This window comes from Lagopus muta, chromosome 2, assembly GCF_023343835.1.
Source record: "Lagopus muta isolate bLagMut1 chromosome 2, bLagMut1 primary, whole genome shotgun sequence".
In the NCBI taxonomy this organism is placed as follows: Eukaryota; Metazoa; Chordata; class Aves; order Galliformes; family Phasianidae; genus Lagopus; species Lagopus muta.
The window spans coordinates 70,389,542-70,403,139 of NC_064434.1; the positions used below are offsets into that span (position 1 = coordinate 70,389,542).

At 38.8% G+C, this 13,598-nt stretch overlaps 1 protein-coding gene across 1 annotated transcript in view; it reads left to right on the forward strand.

Moving 5' to 3' along the window:
• The first annotated feature begins 1,801 nt into the window (after nucleotides 1–1,801).
• The window catches only part of NUP133 (nucleoporin 133), a 30,280-nt gene continuing 18,483 nt past the window's right edge, over nucleotides 1,802–13,598 (forward strand). Inside the window, exons 1-12 of the mRNA XM_048936269.1 lie at nucleotides 1,802–2,058; nucleotides 3,084–3,202; nucleotides 4,003–4,106; nucleotides 5,232–5,339; nucleotides 6,281–6,412; nucleotides 7,544–7,714; nucleotides 8,101–8,256; nucleotides 8,369–8,439; nucleotides 9,019–9,166; nucleotides 10,346–10,493; nucleotides 11,316–11,473; nucleotides 12,451–12,542. Coding sequence (XP_048792226.1) covers nucleotides 1,874–2,058; nucleotides 3,084–3,202; nucleotides 4,003–4,106; nucleotides 5,232–5,339; nucleotides 6,281–6,412; nucleotides 7,544–7,714; nucleotides 8,101–8,256; nucleotides 8,369–8,439; nucleotides 9,019–9,166; nucleotides 10,346–10,493; nucleotides 11,316–11,473; nucleotides 12,451–12,542 — 1,592 coding nt within the window. The 5' untranslated portion in view covers nucleotides 1,802–1,873. The remainder of the gene's footprint in view (nucleotides 2,059–3,083; nucleotides 3,203–4,002; nucleotides 4,107–5,231; nucleotides 5,340–6,280; nucleotides 6,413–7,543; nucleotides 7,715–8,100; nucleotides 8,257–8,368; nucleotides 8,440–9,018; nucleotides 9,167–10,345; nucleotides 10,494–11,315; nucleotides 11,474–12,450; nucleotides 12,543–13,598) is intronic.

The window sequence follows — 13,598 nt, forward strand, 5'->3', positions numbered from 1 at the left end:
AGTCTGATTTTTTATTATAATTATTTAATAAAACATGAGAGCATGTTGTGGGCTGTTGTTGGCTGTGCTCAAAAATCTCTGCTCTCTGCTATTTGTTTTGCTTAAGCTACTGTTAACAGTAAGAGGATCAGTTCCATGAACGAGGGTATTGCTAGTGTACTGCAAATGCCAAATGGTACTCAGAAAAGCTTCTGATCACAGCTAAAATCTATTTAACAAGTCAGATCAAGCTTATCCAACATCTCCTGGGTGAAAGGCCAGAACTTTCCTGCAATTAGTAGTTTTTGAAGTGCCTTTGCAGTACATTATATAAGACCACCTCTCTTCTATGCTGCGTGCACTGGTGTGCTACTTTGGCCTAAACATATCCTCTTTGTATTGGATAGAAGTGAAAATGATCCCCAAACATTTAAAAATAATTAACTTCACATGCACACAGATAAATATGCAACACAAATACTTTTTTCAGAATCTACTACTAATTAATGCATTTTACTCTATTCACCTTAGTGGTCTTCCTCTTGACCCTCTCTAAGAGCTCCCTGTCTTTCTCGTACTGGGGGCCCCAGATCTGGCCACAGTACTCCAGATGGGGCTTCAAAAGGTCAGAGTAGAGAGGGACAAATTAATTTTACTAATTAATTTAATCTTTTTACATTACTTACATTAATCTTATTAGAATCATAGAATCATAGAATCACCAAGGTTGGAAAAGACCTAAAAGATCACCCAGTCCAACCGTTCACCTATTCCCAATAGCTCCCACTAAACCATGTCCCTCAACACAACATCCAGCCTTTCCTTGAACACCCCCAAGGTCGGTGACTCCACCACCTCCCTGGGCAGTCCATTCCAGTGCCTGACCACCCTTTCTGAAAAGTAATACTTCCTCATGTCCAGCCTGAATCTCCCTTGCTGTAACTTAAGCTACTTGTTAAGCTATTTATCTTAAATGCAGTGAATGACTGGCAACTCTGAAGTTCTTTTAACTCGGGTTGCAAGCAGTTAATTATTTTTTTTTAAATCTTCTGATACCAAGATACTGGTTATCTTTGAAAAGGGAGTGGATTCCTATTAGTGGAGTAATAGAATATCCAGTTTTTGCAAAGGTATAGAGTGAACTGGCTGAGACCACATCACTCGATGTTTCCAACTATTTGAGTTGGGAGAATTGCTGCCCATTGCTTAAGAAATCTTGAACTCGTGATGCTACGAGACAAATCAGTTAATGCTGTGACCTGCTGGGTAACTCACGACATTTCTCATGAAGATGTTGCAGACCCTCTATGCACACCTTTCTTTGAACAGTGCTGAAGGGCACACTCAGTTAAGTTTGCTTCCTATAAACCGCTCACAGTAAATAACCAATCAGTGAGAATTTTGTCTGCAGATGATGGAATCTGAGCTGCCACTGTCTTTCCAGACTAATTTCATTCCAAAGCAGGCAGGCAGCTATTTGCAGCTGGTCTGCCTAAGCAGTATTTGCTACACCGTTTTTCAATCAAACGGCAAATCACCAGCTGCAAGCTTAAATGCTCTCTCTTTAATCAAACACCGCGGTGGGAAAGAACGATGTGTACTTTGTGAATGTTTCTTTATTTATTCGGTTCATTTTAATTGATTATCTCCTCTGACAACCTACACACAGCCCAACTTGCTCCCTGAGTAGACCGCCATCAACTTTCTGGAAACGCACGCGGAAACCTGAGAGAGCGATCGGTTGCCCCCGGGTTTTCCCCGACTGCAGCGCAGGGGCTCCCTTCCCGCCCAGCCGGGCGCAGAACATTGACGTCATACGTCGGCGCCGGCGCCGCTGGAACGTCATTCAGGGGCGCCACGCGGGAGCGTCCGATCTGCCTCCCTTCCTCCGGCCATGTTCCCCTCGGCTCCCGCTTCGCCGCGGACTCCGGGCGGCTCGGCTCGCTGGGGCCTCGGCAGCGCCGCTCCGAGCCCCCTGTCCCGACCGGGCAGCAGGAAGAACCTGGCCATGGTGGCGGCGACCGGCTCCCCCGGGCTCTTCTCCCCGGTGGCTCGGAGGAGCGGCTCCCTCTCTGCTCGGTGAGTTCAGCTGATGGGCGCCGAGCGGCATCGCAGAGTCTGGGCAGGGTGCTCGGTGCTGCAGTAGCAGTAGCCGGTTGTAGAGGCAATCAGCAGTCGGGCTGGCGATGGAGAAATCCTAGATAACGCCGCACGGCGAGTGAGGTGTTCCCTCCGGTTGCTCTTACTGTTGTGCTGAAGAGTTTAGATATCAGGACAGGTCCTACAGAATAGGATCTTGCCCTCTGCTGGAAACAGTGTTTAAATCAGCCTCTGTTTTCTATTTTATTTGTGTTGATTCCTTTCTTTTATATGTAATTCAGGCTACAATAAGAGTTTTCTGCCTATTTATAGACATGATTTATTTAGTGATATTCGCTAAGGAGCCCTTCTGAAAGATGCAGTAAATTCACATGCCCAGTATTGTCTGGATTGTGTTGACTGAGATCTTTTCTTGGTAGGATATTTTGTATTGCCTCACGTTATCCAGTTCTGACTGAAACGCCCTATAATTGAGCATTTTGTGCTTCCTGAATAATGAACAGCTTTGGGCTGCCCCCTCCCTTAAAAGGCTGGAAATTTACAATAAGAATGACTTCATCCTTCATCCCACGACCAGCAGAGATGTGAATTATTTCTTGGAGTTTTTGCCCACGTCCTTGGAATGTAGTGAATATGTATATGCTCTGCCTTTAAATATGTAGTTGCTGCTTCTCGGTGTGCATGTTGGTGGAGCGATCCCCCATGCATCCATCACTGTAATAATAATTGCTTGACAGAACTCAGTGGTGTGTCAGGTTACTTTGTCTGTTTTCTTAGCTTTATTCTTTCAGAGTTTAATATAAAATGCTGCAAGTTTGATATGTTCTAACCCTCTCTTACTAACTTGAGTGTGAGAATTCCTCAGATATGTGTGAAATAGAGAAAGGAACAGGAAGCTATGCATGGAAAACAAAACAGAAGCATGAAAAGCATCTGAAGTGAAGAACCGTTGGAGTTTCTGAAGAAGCAATAGAGAACTAATAACAACTTTTGTTTTGTTTAAGAGCAACTCCCACCAGAGTTATACAACATCCCTTAGCAAGTGAGACTGTTAACTACGATGTGAAAGCTTTTGGATCTGCCCTGCCTGTTAAGGTGATGGAAGCCTTGAGAAATGCTGATGGTAAGACTAGATCTTATCCACTATTTTCCTTCTGGAAGTTGACAAGAGAAGTTAATGTGGTGTTGATGTTATTTAAAAGCTGACTGGAGTGGAAAATGAAATGCTTGTGACTTTGTTAGAATCCAGCATGCTTAACTGTTATTGCAGTTGTAAGAATACAGGCATATGAATGCATACAAGCATAGCTCAGATACTGACTTGTTTTGGATTCTCTTGTTTCTTGAACTGGTTGTTCCTTCTTTTATTTTTTTTTTTTAATCCACGTGCTCTGAGCCATTAAATTAGATACAGTCAGTTAAATTAAGCTTCAGCTCATGTAATGGTGATAAAACCAGTGGATGAAAATAAACAGAAGCGATGGCTTGATTATCAGTTCTAAAACCCCAATAATAGAAACTGTTTTCTCAGTTCAGTAAATTACTTAAGCTTCATTTATCTAATGGAGATAAGAGAAACCAAGGATATAAAGCTTTATAATAGCTTTGTAAAATTCTTCAGCTATTTTAAAGATGTTTTTTATCTGCAATGATTGGCTAGCTTCTAGAGTTGTGTTGCTTTTCACTCAAAAATTGAGTATTTTGACGAATGGATTTTTTATATTTTATTATATATTTTGAAAAATGGATTCTTTATACTGTATTTAGTTATTGGTGTCTTAAATATGTGGAAGATCTAACAAGGAATTTAATTTTGCTGCAAAAGATGCTCTTTGTGTTACAAGACTGAGGGTGACTTGATTTTCAGCTTACTCTGTACTGTTGTAAAATATTAACCCTTTGAAAAATTTACTTTCTGTGTAGCTGATGACCATCTGAGCGTTCAAGTGGATGAAAGCGGATGGGCCTGGCTAGTCCATAAAGAGAGGCTGATTATTTGGAAGATTGGTCAGTCTCCTGTTGCAAAGGTAAATGAGAGACTAAGACGAAAAATGTGTACGTTTGAGCTAGTAGGACAAGTTACCCAGTTGTGTTGCTTTAAATCAAGGCTTCCTTATAACTTGAAGTTTGCTTCTTCCACTGACAGCAGCATTTGATAAGAGGTCATGCTAACAGCAATAATTCAAGTTTCTGGCAAAGTTTAACTGCTTTGTATTTCTCTTTTCATTTCTAATTGTCACCTTAACATCCAAGTGAAAGTTCTACATTTCAATGTGTTAGCCTTGATAAAGTTATTCCAGTATTTTGAAAAGAGTTGGTATCTTACACATTGGTTTAGACACTCCTGAGAGTGACTTTGAAGTGAGTTTCAGCAGTGTTGAATGTATATTTCCTTTAGTTTTTTTATGTCAAGAAAAATATGTTTTTCTCTGGGAACATTTTTCTCACAGCAGCACAGTGCGAAGCAAGTATGTTCAGAGGAGCCCTGTAGTCACAAAATCTTTACCTTCCAATTACTGCAACATCTGTTAATTATAGAGATTCTGCTCTTAATGTCAGTGCAGAAATGTCAAGGGTTCTGGTACTTAACAGAGGTTCTTTCAGCTGTTATTGTTTTTCTGATTGATATGTCACTTTTCTTAAGATAGGACAATGTTGTCCCTCCTCAGGCTTTCATAGAATCGTACAATCATAGAATGGTCCGGTTTGCAAAGGGCCACAGTGATCATCTAGTTTCAACCCCCCTACTGTGTGCAGGGTTATCAACCATTGGACCAGGCTTCCCAGAGCCACAGTTTTCTCAAGTGCTTTCTGTTTTAATTTGTTCTGCCATCTTGTTAGTATCTTACATTAACGTATGTCTAAGTAATGGCACCTCTGAAAAGAGGTGAGAAACATTCAGAAATAACAAAAGCAGAACTGCTGTGTTTGAAAGTGTGTGTGTATGTGTGTGTTTTAGCCATTTGCTTGTTATGATAAAAGAGATTTTTCAGCAAGTTTGACTTTGTTTTTGTCTTGTGTTCTCTTTTTCCCCTTATGCAGTGTGCAGGCTAATTTAAAAATCAATTTTTGTCAGGGTCAACAGCTGTGGAGACTTTGTGGCACAGGAGTAAGTTCTTACAGTCTCATCTTTATAATTGCATCTCTTACAGTTATCTCTGTGCAAGGAACTCCAGCTGCCACCCAGCGACTATCAATGGAGTTCCAGTTTAGCAGCTATATGTTGTCTCAGTTCCTCAGGTGACGCATCTTCTCTGCAGGTGATCCAGCTTTTTAAAGTTTGTGTTTAAAAATACTGTTGGACCGACCTTGAATGTGTTCTATTGTATCTGGTGTATTTTGTTTTCAATCTGTTTTAAAGTTGTGTACTTGTTATATTTTAAAAGTTAGGATTGTTGGTTTCTGTTAAATATGCTTGAAATCAAGTCTCATCACTTTATGCCCCTTACATGTTTCATAATCAGAATACCGTACAGTTTCTATGATAATTACTTAGCATGCTTTCCCAGCCAATGAAGAAATATTCAGTTAACTAGCGTTCAAATAGTGTAAGCAGATGCAACTGATCTGCATGCTAGCTGAAAAGAGTTCAGCTGTCTTTTAATTCTGAGTACACATAGCTGAAAAGCAAAAGTGAGCACCTTCCCTTTTTGTAGTCTTTGTAGCACAGCTGATGTTGGAAGTCTCTTGCATCATGTTTTGAATTTGGTGTCTGGGTGGTTTTCTAAGTCAGAAGCCCTACTAGAGGCACACAGTGGCCTTATGTCTTTTTGAAGAAAAAAATCTGTTTTCATTTTCTTAATCAATCCAGAGCAGTTTCTTTATTAAATTATAATCTTCCATTTTAAGTCATCATCTTGGCATCCAGAATTCCCCGCTATATCTTTTGTCTTGCAGCTTGTCTTGTAAATTTTTGCTTTTCAGTAGCAAACTGAAGTATCAGAAACACAAACCCGTACAAGCTATTACTAGCAAAATAAGCAAGTAGAGCATTCCCTGCATGTATTAAGATATGCTGCAGAATCATCCTGCTGTTCAGTGTATGCCTGTGAATGTGCATCCATATGTATTCACTACATTTGCACGCGTGAGTCCCTCACAGTCTTGCTATCTTGTTATGTAAAATAAGGTGATGTAGGTAAAGCTGCAGTCTGATTGTTTTTTGTCTTGCATGTTATGATGATTATTTTCCCACTTCAAGTCCCTGGCAATAATGGTTGCTACCAGCGAAGGTTCTGTGCGCTACTGGCCCAGTCTTGCCCATGAGGGTTCCTATACTGAGACTTTCACAGACTTTGGAGGCTCTCTATGCAGTTTCCTGACAGCAGTGAAGGTACAGTGCAATAGTTTTATATAAAAATACTGCTTTACTGTGTCCAGTTTTTAAGCGTCAAACTGAGGAAAGTGAGATCTTCACATTGACTTCATTGTTAAAATGTATGAGAATTTACAGCTAAAGGAACCATTTTAAGTCAGTGATCTAAAAGTGCATTATTGGATATTAGGTGAACAGAATTAATCTGTAACTTTTGTATGGTATGATCATGAAAATTAGGTGAACTTTGCTGTTTTAGTAGCCTCCAGGCTGTGGCTGGTGCTGTGGCAAAGCCACTGTTTACGCTGTTTAATTTTTACGGGGTTGTTATTTGAAACAAGTTCATGAAATGAAGTGAATGTCTGTCAGTGGTCAGAGCCCATCTTTCAGTTTAGATATCCTTCAAAGGATATATTGCTAGTACATGTAGAGTACTGGCGTGTGATCCAGCATGCAATACATGGAGACTAGCAGATCACTTCAGAAACACGCTCCTGATGCAGATTTAATGTAGATGCACCCATTAATGCAACCACACAAAAAATGCACTAGCACAGAAGTTCCTGCTTTTAAAATAACATGTATAAGCACCTACAGTGGAATGCATGCTTTGCCTTATGTTCAAGACTTCACATTCTTCTAGTGCAAAGATAATACTAATTTTCAGTATAAGATCCACAGTGCTTCATGGGATTTTAGTACTGTGTGTGGTTAGACTGAAATGAGTTTCATGGGTATAAATGTGATGCTCTCAGAGCTAAGTAAACGACTCTTTTTCGCTACTGACTACCAGTTAAATGTTTAGCTAAGTGCTGATTTGTAGTATTTCTTAGAAACAAAACCAAAGCAAAACAAAAAAAATTAAAAACATTTAAAAGCCTCACCTTTTTCTTATATTGCATAGAATATGTTCTGATCTTGTACGACGCTGGCATTGTAATATCTTTTTGCAGTTACGTTTGCTATTGCCCTACTCAGATGTATATAAAAATATATAACATTTCTGTTAATGCTCAAGTGATATGAGTGGCTTGTTCAGTCTTTCTCTTCATGAGGTGACAAAGAATTTTATGACTATGTAATTACTGCAGGAATGTGCTTCTAACTTTTTAACGTAATTCCTTTTCTTTTCTTTTTTTTTTTTTTAAGGGAGGAAGCTTTATTTTATCATCTTCCAGAGGCCAACTAGTTCGACTGATTCCTGATAATTCTGGCAAGATTCATCAGCATGCTCTGCCACAAGGTCAGGGCATGTTTTCTGGAATTGGTCGAAAAGTTTCTTCTCTTCTGGGTATATTATCACCTGGAAATGATGCTGTGGTAAGCCTGAAAAAATTCAGATGCTAATCTACTTTAATTTCTGTCTGTGCCTTCTAGTCTCAGTGTTTTGGAGAAGAAAAGTACAAGTTTGCCTATGGGTGTATGATGTCAAAGAAGACTCTTAATGATTTTATGTTATATACTTTTTTTTTTTTCCAATAAAAAGGCAGACAGGAATCAAGTAAATATGTATGTTGTGTATTGGAGAATTATTATTTATTCTTTAGATCTGAAAAAAAAAGCCCAGCTTTAAAGCACAGTGTTGCCTGGGGAGTTTGCAAAGCCTTTAAGTCTCACCTCTTGTTCCAGTTTCCCAAGGAAGTAATTTTTGTGTGGACTGAGTGATACAGATCATTGTATCTGAGATTTTTCTATTTTAAATGCAGATTTCTAGTGTTCTTTGGGATAAAGAGAGATCAAGCTTTTATATGCTAACAAATTCAAATTTAAACAAATGGGAGATTGACAGTTCATCAGAACGTTATATTCTCAGCTGGGATATCAACAGAATCCTGAAGGAACACATTTCAGATGCAATTTGGGTAAGAACAAACTCACTGGGAAGTTTTGTTTTGTTTCCTTAATAAGCAGTCTATTTGTGTATGGTTTTAAGTCAGATACATTGTAGTTTCTTTCTGTTTTGTTTGTTTTTAGGGTTCTGAGAGTAACTATGAAGATATTAAAGGAGGGGTAAATGTACAGTATATGGATTTACAGCAGAATCGGTAAGGAAGTTCACCTGATGTTCATCTGGTAAAGTGAATCTACTAGTTGCATTCTGCTTTCTTATCAAAATCGTTTTCTAATAAACTAAAATTTAATTTTACTTGAGTGCCACTGTTAATAAAATAAGCACATCATCTTACTAGATAATCATAGCATGAAGCACAAAATTAGCTTTCTAGTATTATGACTCTTTACTTAAGAATAACTTCTTTCATTTTTAATGTCATTTTTATTAGGTTTTCTTAATACAAAGACAGTGAATAGCAAGTATAACTTTTATTACAGCAAATGTAGGGAGTTTTCTGTATCTCTTGTATTTGCTCTAATTACATAAAATTTCCACAACTGGATTGGTTCAGTTTTGTACTGCAGTTGCATATTGTTATTAAAACAGAATGAAAGAATGAAGAGTTTGCTTTTCTGAAAGTAGTAATTTACTTTTAAAATATTGTACTACTATACAATATGGAAAGTATTTACTTGTAATTGTACTTAAATATCTGTTTTCCAAGTGATAGAGTTCAAGCAAGAGAAATATTTAATTATCATCTCTACTGACGTGATCTCTTGTTGAATAGTGATGGACTGGTGATACTTGCTGCAGCATGGCATCCTGGAGATCATCCATGCCTTGTCTACTATACTCTGATAACCGTAGAAGATAAAGGCTTCCAGATGTCTGATGATGTTGTTGTGGAGGTCACACAGTATAATCCATCTTTTCAGGTATGCAAATGAAAGCTCTAAACTGAGTAGGGAGTTTTGTTTTGCAAAAACAACAAAAAAGAGATCACAGAATCACAAAACTGTAGGAGTTGGAAGGCACCTCTAGAGATCATTGAGTTGAATTCCCCTGCTAAAGCAGGCTCCCTACAGCAGGTTGCACAGGTTGGCATCCAAGTGGGTCTTGAACATCTCCAGAGAAGGAGAATCTGCATCCCCTCTGGACAGCCTGTTTCAGTGCTCTGTCACTCTGACAGTAAAGAAGTTCTTCCTTACGTTAGTGTGTTCCTATTTCTGCCCATTGCCCCATGTTCTATTGTTGCTGACCATTGAAGAGAGTCCACTGCCATCAACTTGACTCCTGTATTTAAGACAAATATAAACAGTACTGAGATCATCTCTCAGCTTTTCCTCATAAGGAGGTACTCCAAGCCCTTAATCATGTTCTGCTCTCCTCTGGTCTCTTTCTAGCAGATGCTTGTCTGAAATGGGGAGCCCAGAACTGGACGCAGTATTCCAGATGTGGTCTCAGCAGGGCAGAGCTGGGAGTCTGTACCTCCCTCAGCCTGCTGGCCACGCTCTTTGTAATGCATCCCAGATACCTTTGGCCTTCTCAGCCACAAGAGCTCACTGCTGGCTAATGGCCAACCTGTTGTCAGTGAGGACACCCAGGAGCTTCTCTGTGGAGGTCATTTCCAGCAGGTCATCCCCCAACCTGTACTGCTGAAAGCAGTTGCTTATTCCTCCCCAGGTGCAAAACTCTGCACTTGCCCTTGGGTTCCTCTCTGCCCAACTGTCCAGGCTGTCCAGATCCCACTAAATGGCAGCACAGTCTTCTGATATGACAGTCAGTCCTCCCAGCTTTGTATTGTCAGCAGAATTGCTGAGAGTGGACTCTATCCGTTCATCTGGGTCATTGATGAAGATGTTGAATAAAACTGGCATCAGTGCCAATCCCTGGGGAGCACTGCTAGTTATAGACCTACAATTTTAAACTTTAGGGCAAATGAAAAGCATCCTTTTGGATCTGAGGTTTTTTTTGTTTGTTGTTGCTTTATCCCTGTCTTGTTTTAAAAAAAGAGGAAAATAAATGTAAAGCAACTCTAGATCAGCCTTAAAAATGTTAGATGTTTATTTGTTTAAGGTTTTGATTATGATACTGTTCACATGTAACACTTTCAGTCTGAAGAGGAAGTAATGTGCTGCCTGGTGGTCCCAGATTACTTCAGCCACGCTGCTTACCTTTATAAAGAAGATGAGGTGTTCGCTTGTTCCACTGGAACTGGAAGAATTTCATTACCACAGGAGAAAATTTTATTTGGCTTTCAAGGTAGCATGCAGGGGAAAAATGTAATGTTTTGTTGATGTTTTTTAATTGAATGTGTTTATGCCATTGTATTTCATAGAGATTAGAATCATATTTACATGCCTTTTTATGGCTTTCAAATTGAAGTTTTTTTTGTAGGTGTATGGAGAAAACACCAAACTGACAGCTGATACCATTATTGATTATTCTGCAGTATTTTAGATGAAGTAAATGTACGATCCTGATAACTGAATCATAGAATGGCCTGAGTTGAAAAGGACCACAATGATCATCTAGTTTCAACCCCCCTGCTATGTGCCAACCACCAGACCATGCTGCCAGAGCCACATCCAGCCTGGCCTTGCATGCCTCCAGCGATGGGGCATCCACAACCTTTCTGGACAAAACTAATGCCCTGGGTGTCTTTATTTTGTTTTGGCTTTTTTTTTTTTTTTTTTTCCCTCTGATGTTCAGTTTTTCTTGAAATTAGCTTTGTTTTGAAGGTCAGCCTAATGTTCATCATAGGTCTTTTTACCAGGTGTCCAGGTACATTGTCCTTGATATTCAGAGGTGTTTTTCAGTCTGAAGCAGAAATTAGGTTGAGTTTGAGCTACCAGAATCTCGATGGTTTTTTTGGGGTGGGTTTTTTGTTTTGTTTTCACTCAACAGTACACTCAAATGTATACAATTAGTAGCAAAGAGTATTCATGGTTTTTGTAAGTCAGGTGCAGTTGTGGGAATTACTATTGGTTCCTAACAAAATTTTATCTATGTTTATGAAACTGTGTCATATTTTCTTCTTACTGTTGCATTTGACGTGCCTTTATTCCTTTGTTGCCATTTCAGGAGACAGCATTTTAGGAGCAGGTTCCTATACTAGCCTCCCCATCTTCTTTGCCAAAAGAAGTGGACTTATTACCATCTTATCCAGGGAAAACGTTTCTCTGCTTCCTGAAGACCTTGAAGATTCTCTGTCCTCTTCTGTTGCTGGACCGATAAGTGAGGTAATGGTTGAAAAGCAAGAACAGAAGCAAAATGTTTTTTTGGACAGTTTGTATTCTGTCTTACAGTATTTGTCAGTTTGGGTAAGGTGTTTCTTCTCCCTACCCCTTGATCTGAAGTAAAATTCTCTAAGAAATATGGAATTTTTCTCACAGGTCTATTAGTAGGTGTTACTGGGCCTGATAGAACGCTGAGCTCAAACTTCAGAGACTGGAGATTTTGCTCTTGCTTTTCTGTTGGGATGGTCCCTAAAGCCTTTTCCTTTATGTGTGTAACAGACAGAATTTTCTCACTGCATTCTGAAAAGCTTAGAGTCTGAATTGATAGATGCTGAATATTGTTTCTGCTCTTTTATGCTTTTTTGTTGGAATACAGCCCTACCAAAATGTGTGTGATAGCATTTTTATTGCAATTTTGGCCACTGTGCATTTAGTAAACTCTTAAATACTTCAAATGTTGTCTTTAAAATGTGTGAAGAATTTGTTGTCAAGATGTCTCTGGAGTAGCTGGAAGAGTGGAAAACCTTGCTAAAATAGGAAATAGGAGTGGTGTTGATGGGCTAAGAGTGAGTTTCAATTTTTATTGCAGTTAAATCACCTTTTTAGATGTGTTACTATACAGTAGTATTTTAGTGGAAGACCTTTGTGGTGGTAGCTCAAATGGAACTATATTTTTCTTATTGAGTTAATCTCTGTCTAGATTTGTCTGCACTTTTTGTGAGCAATGGAATTTGTTGTTACCTTGTTAAATTCTGTCAAAAATGTTAGTTTTGAATGCCTAAAACATACGTGTACACATATTACACGTACACTCACAGAGCTACTTCATTGTAGGTTATCTTTTGGGTTTAAAAAGCACAACTGCTTCCAAGTGGCACTTCTATTTTGAATCTATATTGTTATGAAGAAATACAGTTTTAATTTAATAATGAAACTTGCTATTTGTCTTTCATCTGAAATACTTTCTTTGTGTTATTAAGAGTCCTGCGTTTGATCCAGCCAGTAGGCTAGAAATTGCAGCTCAGGAAGATAAGACAAAGTTACTGAAAGCTGCTTTTCTACAGTACTGCAGGTAAAAATTGCACTCTATCTTTGAGACTTTTTTGGCTACTCTTGAAAGCACATTGGTACTTACGTAGGAAATTGTCTTGGTAAAGGCTTACTGTTTTGTGCTCCTTAATTAACAATGGTTTTAGTGACATGTGCACTTAGAATAGCACAGGTGCATCACTTCTTCATTAGCTGAAGATGCATGCTTAGAAGGAACAGACCCTATATATGAAAGGTACTGTTTACTGTGTGTAAACCCTGCAGTACCCTGTTAGTGTCAGTGAGAATATTCTCAGCTTTGTTCATTTGTTTTCTCTGTTCTTTCACTGTGACACTTTGTTGTTAAAAGTAAATAGGTTTTCCTATTGTTTCTCACCTTTATTTGCTTATCAGTTTTCAGTAACACTTCAGAACACATTGAACTGATCCTAGTGGTTGATGTCCCTGCATATAGCAGAGGGGTTGGAAGTAGGTGATCATTACGGTCCTTTTCAACTCAGGCCATTCTATCGTGCTATCATTCTATTTCCATGAAGTGGAAACAAGGCAGATTTTGTGGAAAGATGGCATCTTTTTTTAAATTGACAAATAGAAGTGAGAAAAAAGTGACATTTTTAGGGTAAAAGTAGAAATGAATACTGTTCTTCAAACTATCTTAAGGAAAGCACACTTACTGTTGCAACACTTGGAATGCCTCTGAAAGGTTTGCTGATACACGAAGGAGGAAGAGGACAGATGAGAAGATATATGGAGATGCAGGCTTGGATTAATTCTATTTAGAAGGGATTGTTTTCAATATATATTCATTGCTATAAAGCATACAAACAGAAACACTCTTAAGACTAATCTCTGTAAAGAATCTTAAGATTGGGAAAGAAGCAATTTAAGAAGAAGATTGTATAAGAGATTCACTGCATAGAATAAAGAATATCAGAATAAGATGGGAACTTGCACAGAACTTAGGAAACCTCAGTTTTCTGAGAATGTGAAAAAGGGACTGGAAACAGGGTCAGATGGAAGTTGGGAGTGGTAGGAAGAACTGTGTGAAACAGCATGAAAGTCTAATGTTATATAGTTA